Consider the following 8,272-nt stretch of genomic DNA (forward strand, 5'->3'; position numbering starts at 1 on the left):
AAATAACTGTTCCCAACCCACCCCGTAACCTTGGAGCATCATAGCCCAGGGCAGAGAGCTAAGGACACCCAGGTCAGTGCTGAGGCAGATGAGCAGGGACTTATCTTCATCCTCCCAGGGATGAAGGATCTCCAAGAGATACCATTTACCTTTCTCTCCATTGCCTCAGAGCACTTTGCCTTTCTTCCCTAACTAGAGATGAATCCAGGAATTTAGGAAGCAGGAGTGATGTGCCAGAGGCTTAACACAGACCCCACCACAGGTAAGACCAAACTAGGAGCAAATCAGACCTACCACCCCTTAACTCATTGCACCCAAAAACCACATGACAAGAGAACTACAAAATATAGCACTTTAATTGCAAGAAGATACAAAAAATTACCAACAAATTAATAAACCTGAGGCATAAAATAAATAAGCAGCTTGGTAGCACACACACATGTGATGTCCTGGTTGGGAAGGTACCAACCCCATGGCCCAGCAGCTCCTCAGTGCTGGGTGAAGCCCCAGAGTGTTAATGAGGATTTCCACACGGATGACGCTGCCTGGTCATGCTTGGGAGACACCAACACGTGTGTTTGGGAGGGTGAAGTCAAAACTAGTCACACTACACTGCAAGATTTCAAATGAAAGATTCATAGATTTATAGAAATTCTGGCTCTGGGTAGGAAAAAAGAGATTCCTAAGTCCTTCTAGTCAACATTTACATATATGATCTCTGTCTGCATGGGTTTCCAGATTTCAGCACACTTTGGTATCAAAGAGAAACATTTAAACTTCATAGCAAAAATAAAGGGGAATTTGGGAAGTTCTCCTTGGAAGTTAGATCCTATCTTGCACCTCTTTAAAGGGAGGAAAGGTGATTTATAGAAAGTTTCCTAAATTTAAGCATTTTAAGGCTTTTCCAAGAATCACCTCCTCCCAATTGCTGTTCTCAGCAAGATCAAGTTGCAGCCCATGAGTTAGAGCTGTTGGTTTTTAGTTCTGCTTCACTGGCCATTAACAAAGGCAACACAAAGCAAAGCCAACCCTGAGCTTCCTGCACAGCTTGGGTGCTGCCTCCTCCCCCAGCCACCAACTACACACACTTCTGGCACTCCAAAAGTCCTTTGTATCACACACTGATTGCAGGACTCACAAGGAACATCCAAACCTGCTCATGGCAGTATTTCCCACTAGATTTATACAGACTCTGGATTAGAAACAGCAAAGAACCAACCCATAAAGGCATTTTAGGCACTAATGGGAGCAATTTGGGTGTAGATTGACTCAATTACCAGGCTGTGAGTGTGGGGAGGAGGCTCAGACAGCAGAGGAGGAGGCTCAGACAGCAATCTGTTGGTTCTCCCTGAAGAGAGGCCTCTGGTGTGTTGTGCAGATGTCCTGAAAGATCCTGTACACCTGGTCATGCTGTGGCTCATCAGCTATGGGCACCATAGGGCTGCTGCTGCAGGTCTTGCCAGCCTCCTCCACCACCTGCCTGGCACACAGCTGCTCCACCTTGGCAAGAAGAAAAGTCATGGAGATGCTGAGTGAAAAGGAACTTCTTTGGATATCATCTCCCACTGCTTCATCCACCCCCAGAAGCAGAGGAGCAGGGGATGGGGTGGGGGATAAACAGTTGTGCCAAACACAACAAGTCCAATGAAGACAACAAGTCCAACTCCACAAGCACCTCCAAGACTGAAGGTGCAGCCACAGGAGCTGCTCCCAGTAGATATTGAGGTGCAAGGACATGCTGGGAGATGTCCCAGCACATGCAGAATGGTCTTCTGGGCCAGACAGCCATGGCAAGAGGTGACCAGGTCAGAAAGGTGTGCAGGGAGGCACAGGAAAAGTCTCTGAACTTGTTAAGTGCCCTCCAAGACCTCACAGACTTGGCAGGTCCCTGCTTGCTCAAGGAGGAATACAACACCTTCCCTGTGCCCTCTGTGCCATGTCTCTGCTGTCACAGCCCTGTCAGCCCTAGGTGGTCCCACATTGCGTGCAGGCTCCAGAAACTACTCATGCATTGTCCCAAGGCTTTGGGTTCCCAGAATTCCTGCAGCTTCTCAAGGGAGAAACTTCTGGCTAAAGCCACAGAGATATCCCATGCCCTCCTTCACCCTCCTGAATGTTTCCCAACCTCACTGCTGCCAACCATAGCTGTTCACCACATCTCATCAGCTGAAATCAGCCACTCCAGGGATCTACTTCCCCATTTCCCATGGGAAAGGACAGAGGTCCTAGTGCTGAGCCAGGAACAGGAAGAAGAAACCAGCTTTCCCAGCACTTTACAACAGCTTGTGCCACCATTTGAGATACTTGTTTGCAAACATAATCTACCTGGATCAAGGAATCTGACCACGAGCAGCCCCAGCAGCTCTCAGGAGGCTGTGGATAAGCTGACCCTCACAGCACACCTTCCAACCCTCCCATTTAAGCACCCAAATGCCCTGTTGGGTTGAAGGCTCCAGGGTTGAAGATAGAGCCCTACCTGAGGAGCTCTGCTGCCCAAATTCCCACCTTGTCTAGCCTGTATCACCCTTCTACCCTGCCCCAATGGCCATACCTGGACAAGGATGAGCTTATTCCTCAGTGGAATTGCATCTGGGAACTCCTCTCCAAAGCACAGCATGACTCTGCTGTCAGGAAAGCGACCCTGGTTGCTGTAGTACTGCTGAAGCTCTGCAAGGAGAAGGGAACACTTACTTGGAAGCTCTGGGATCAAGCACCAATGCCCTGCAAGGAAGCTGTAAGCTCAAGAGAAGCCACTTTGCTGTGCAAAGCCTCCAACTGGAAGTTCTACTGGCTCAAACCACCAGCTTATTTCTCCCTAGGAATGGAAGCATCACCTCCTCATCCAGAGCACTTGGGAACCATGAGTAATAGGTAGTGAGGATTTCAAAGTGCTCCAAGAGACAAGGGCTCTACTCTTTCAGCCCCACCAAGGGGGTCCCACACTGGGTACAGGCCCCAAAAGCTCCTTACGCATTGTCCCAAGGCTTTGGAATCCCAGAACTGCCTTGGCTTCTCCAGGGAAAAGTTTCTGACTAGAGCCATGGGGACTGTACCACTCATACCCTTCCTTCACCCTCCTGAAGGTTTCCCAAACTCACTACCACCCACCATGGTTGTTCACCACATCTCTTGGCTGATCAGCTTAAATCAACCACTTCAGGGATTTATTCCCCCCAGGAAAGGACAGAAGTCCCAGCACCAAGCAAGAGGACCCATAAGCTTCTACAAACCTCTGAAGAACAAGCTGGTGTCAAATATCTTCACCACCTCATCCCGGTCCAGTTTGTTGGGTCTGTCCTTGTAGACCATGGTGTTCCCACTCCAGAAGACCCTTCCCTGGCACAGCCTTTTGATGAAGATGCCCTGCTTGTTGCTGTGGAGCAGGACACCTCTCTCCAGGTGACCAAAGAGCTTCCTGGTGATCTGCTTCTGGCGATCGTTCTGGATGGCATCGGCTGAGGGGAATCGAATGTGCTCCAGGGCATCTGGGCCATAGAGCTTCTCCCCATGGCTGGAAGGTTGGCTCAGAGAGATCCTGCAGCCCTCAGAGCAGGAGGTGCTGACGTGGCCCACCAGTTTCCCACTGTAGTAGAAGCTGATCACCATCTGGGAGTAACCTGGAAGGTGATGTGGCTATGAGGAAAAGCCAAACCATACCTGCTCCTTATTGCAATGCCTACATCCCCACGAAAGCAGCAAAAGCTCCTGGGAGGAAGTCTCTGTTGCTGGAGGAACATCTACCCCAGCACTTAGCCCCGCACAGAGATGACCAGCAAGAGCTCCCAGTATTGAACCTCTTCCTCCTTTGCTCCACACTCTCCTTGCTGTGGGCAGATCCCCACACCAAAGGTCTGGCTGATCCCACCATCCCATGCCAGGAAGTGGCCACAGGATACCAGGCAGGGTGTTTGCAAAACGTGGGGATACTCAGTGCTCCTAAACCCAGAGCAAAGCCTCCCCCCAAGGCACGGAGCAGGGGCAGAGCCACTTGGTGCCACCACACAGAGGGGGAACCCCAAAGAGGCACTTGATGGCCCCAAAGCAGGTGAGGTGCCTTACCTGAGTGATACTGCTCATAGCCAGAGTATCCATTCATCAGGGGCAATGCTGTGGGCACAGAGAAAGCCAAGCTGAGCCTATGAGCACAGCTCCAAACCCCAATTCCACTCTTCCCTCCATCATCCCCCCGGTTTTCCATCCCAACCTTCTCAGCTCCCACCCAAGACATGCCAGCAAATCCTCCCAAGTGGATTTCAACATTAGGACTTTAAACATTAATAAGGAAGGTAAAACAAAGCTGTTTGTTCATTGAACAGAAAGATATTTCCTAGCCCAGGCAAATCTCAGTCTCAAACAGCACAAGCTGTTGGCTACTCACCAGGGTTGGGCTGCTGCACCCACCAGTCAGGTATTGGGGGGTTTCTGCACGTCTCCTGGGGGGGTGAGGGGCTCCTCTTGATGATCCCCAGGTATTCATCTACACAGGGAGGCTGTGCAAGACCAGATACCGAGGTCAGAGCAGGGCTGATACAGCAGCTGCCCTGCACTAAGACACCTGCAGTGCTCAGAGAAGGTTCAAATGGCAATGCCAACAGATGCCAATGGATTTTTGGGCTTGGAAAGCTCAAGAATGCCCAGGCTGTACACTCAAATAACACCCTGAAGAGCTACTGAGCAGAAGCAGCCAGATGTGACGTGGCTGAGAAGGGGAACAGAGCTGTGACACATACTCCATCCCCTAGTGAAGGTCTTGCCCACCCAGATGCAAACCAAAAGCACAAGGCATCATTACACCCAAGTCCTGGTGCTGGCACACATGGATGAGCTGCAAAACCCAGAACTGCTGATCCCCAAAGCTTTGTAGATGGAATTTTAGGAAGTAAATGCTTTATTGGACAATTAACCCATCAATTCCCCTCCAGCCAAGGTAACCTGAAGCCACGGTAAGGACTTACCTCTTTGATGAGGTCATCAATGGCAGAGGAGCTGCAATCCATCTCTGTGATATCATTCAGGTAGTTCCCATTGGCAACTCCTGCTTTGGCTGGAAGGAGAGGGCAGGATGGAGTGAGGACACAGTAAGGATCCTACATCCACACACACCTCATCTCACTGATGGGGGTTTAAACCACTTCACCCCATCAAAGTGCTGAAACACCAGGAACCAGAGCACAGCAGAGAGGCACCTTGGAGAGGCTCAAAGCCCTCCCCAGAGCTGCTTTTAGGGGCCAAAACCTAGTTTACTACCCATTGCCCAAGTGCAAAGCATCCCCAGAACCACAGAATCAATGAGGCTGAAAAAGACCTCCAAGATCAAGTCCAACCTGTGACCAGCAGCAAAGCAAACCTGGCTGGTAGCAGAGGCAGAGCTGGCACAGAGGAGAGGGTTGGGGGTTTTTTTGAGCACCCCAGAGACTGAGGCTGCTGCTGCTGCTTCTCCTTTTTCCACCAGCCACCGCAGTGCTGTCATGCTGCTGGTGGGAACCTGCAGTGCCATTTGCATAGAAGCAGCACAGTCCCTGTGTGAACAAGCTGGAGGAGACAAAGATGCTAAAGGCAGATTTCCTGACAGCAAAATTAAGTCTTTTTTGGCAAGTTTTTCACTTATTAAAAAAGCAGAAAGCACACACACACCTAACCACAGAGATATACTTAGGGTGACCTGGGCCACACCGGACATCAGAGCTGCTCTCTGCAGTTACTGCTGCTCCAGCACTGCTGGCAACAGAAGGGATTTATTGAGCTCCTCACCATCCACATAAGGAGTTGGGAGGACAAGGGATTTGGGCTCACGGACCTCCCCCCAAGAAAGGAAGGATGTGGGATTTGCTCCTGAGATTTGCTTCCATCATTAGGGGTGGAAGCTTACGTGATGTTGTTGTTCCCTGTTTCCTAAGCAGCTGTTTGGGAGGGTAGAAAAGCCTGGCCACCCTCCTCTTCCTCCCCTCCCTGCCACCACAGTGATGCAAGGGACATCTGCAAGCAGGACAAGCAAAGAGTCCCAGCACAAGAGCAAGGGCTGGCCAGGAAGCTCTGCTCACACAAAGGTCAGCAGCACAAGTCTGTGGTTACAGGATGGACTCATGACATGGGTCAGACCTCTAGTGGGGAACTCACATTTCTGTTCCTCCTCTGGCACAATCCTATAGACCTTGTAGGGCTCAGAGATGTCCAACTGGGACCTGTCTGTCACCTCCTCAAAGTCAGGGCTCTTGTTCAAAGCACAGCGCAGTCGTGTCTTCCATGTGGCAGGTTCAGCCTTGTCACCTTCTTTGAACTTGCCTTTGAAAACAGCCCAAGCCTAAAGCAAAGAACAACAAATGAAGTAGAAAATAATCCTCCACATGAGCTCTACAAAGCTCCTCAAGCTCAGGGAGGAGGAAGGAGCTAAGACTGCACAGAGTATTTTGCATCTTGTTCTGCCCTTGTACCCCTCAACCATCCCATGGGGATTCACTCCTAGACTGCACACAGGTGCACAACCACCACACCTGGGCATGGGGATTTGGGTGAAGAGCAGCACTACCTGTCCCAAGGCTGCAGGAAGGGCTTGTAAGCCCCAAGGTTTAAAAAAAGCAAAGGTCAAGAACATAATACGTGGCTTTATCTCTGCAACCAACAGGTCAGGATGTGCTGGGGACGTGCAGAATCGCTGCCGACTGAGCTGCTGCTAATGAGCCAGAAACACCTCAATTAAAATCAAAACAAACCTCATTTTCCAGCTCCTGATTAATAATTCTCTCACCAAAACCACAAGTGATGATTTGATTTTAAAATAAAGCAGCTTTCAAATGAAAACTGGTTTATTTCAAGATCAAATCATCATTTGTGTCCTTGGTGAGAGATTTTTTTACCCCTGAAAGGAGATGGAAAAATATATATTTAAATATGCATCTTTATTTCATTTATGGATATAGCAATATCTTCAAATGGCTCAATTCAATTCCATCCTCATAACTCAGTGCTCCCAAACCAGCTGCTAACCAGTTGGCACTGCCCTGAAAGTGAACTCACTCACCTGTACAGATACTTGGAAGTAGGAGCAGAGGGAAGGGAATTCTTAAGAAAGACCTGACCCTTTTGGTTCAAAATGGAATTTTCCCCCCAAACTGGAAAACCCCCTTCAGGGAAATCCTTCCCTCCTGCAAAGTTCTTTTTGGCTGGGTTTTTTTTTGATAAATCCAACCTTTTTCAGGAAAAACTGATAAGAAGCTTTAGAGCAGGTCAAAAGGAGCACATGGAGCCCCTTCTCCTCACAAGGCTGGATTCAAACATGATGGAAGTGAACCCAAAAGTAGCAACAACATTCCAAAAATGAATAAATCCTCCCAAAAGACCTTAGGAGACCAACTGGAGAATGAAGCATCCCTGGCAAGTGTTAGAGATGCAGAACCCATAGCCAACATGGACATGTCCCACCAATGGGACAAAACAGAATTGCAGAGCCAAGAACCAGCAAGAAAAGACATCATATATCTGTCCCTACCTTGAAGATAGAAGCATCCACCTCCTGGTTGTAGTCCTGCTTCCCAGCATGCTTCCATGGGATTCTGAACATGGTTTTCTCCTCATTCTCCCAGATGAGCCCAGGGTACATCTCACTGTCAATCTGCTCGATCAGCCACTGCCGGAGCCGTCGCCCTCCATTCCGGTCACACATCCTGCATGGAGGGAGGGAGAGATCCAAGGCCTTTTAGCATTCCCAGGATCATCCCACCACAGCTGGGGGCAGGGATTGTGCTGTGCACAGCTGGCAGCAGCACTGCCTGCAAGGCCAAGCAGCTTTTGGCACCTCTGCCAAGTCCCACATGCCAAGGTTTTCCCATGGCAGGGGTTGGAATGAGAGCTTGAAGGTTCCTTTCAACCCAATCCATTCTGGGACTCTCTAATTCCGTATTTATGTCTTTTATAATGCTAAAATCAAGGCAATTCCCTCTGAATTCCTACTAATTCCTCCTCCAGAGGTTTCCAAGCCCTGCTCACACAAACAATCTCCTTGCTGCTCTGCTGACTCCTGGTTTGCTGTGGGATAAGTCCCATAAGAAGCAGATGGATGAGGATTAAAGCACCTGGTTGTGTTGTCACCCAAGCAAGGGACATCAGACAGGCCACCCCATGGCAGACACCCATTAGTGATGGGTGCTAGAGCTGTCCCTAGCTAGTCTTGGCCAAGGATCTGGCCCAGAGGAGACAAGAGCCTCTCTCACCAGGCACTACTCGGGGAGCAGGTGCTGGTTCTAGGGATTGGGAACACAATCAACTCTCTGGAACA

The 8,272-nt window shown here is 49.7% G+C and overlaps 1 protein-coding gene across 1 annotated transcript; it reads right to left on the reverse strand.

The window, feature by feature from the left end:
* Positions 1–1,323: 1,323 nt before the first annotated feature.
* On the reverse strand, positions 1,324–7,660 carry IRF8 (interferon regulatory factor 8). Its single transcript, XM_009069220.1, has 8 exons — positions 7,487–7,660; positions 6,118–6,301; positions 4,956–5,044; positions 4,379–4,490; positions 4,060–4,107; positions 3,231–3,617; positions 2,552–2,667; positions 1,324–1,500 (listed from the first exon to the last, which is right to left on the reverse strand). Exons 1-8 carry the CDS (start codon positions 7,658–7,660, stop codon positions 1,324–1,326), a joined length of 1,287 nt encoding a protein of 428 aa, XP_009067468.1.
* Positions 7,661–8,272: the final 612 nt, after the last annotated feature.

This window comes from Acanthisitta chloris, unplaced genomic scaffold, assembly GCF_000695815.1.
Source record: "Acanthisitta chloris isolate BGI_N310 unplaced genomic scaffold, ASM69581v1 scaffold14782, whole genome shotgun sequence".
Lineage (NCBI taxonomy): Eukaryota > Metazoa > Chordata > Aves > Passeriformes > Acanthisittidae > Acanthisitta > Acanthisitta chloris.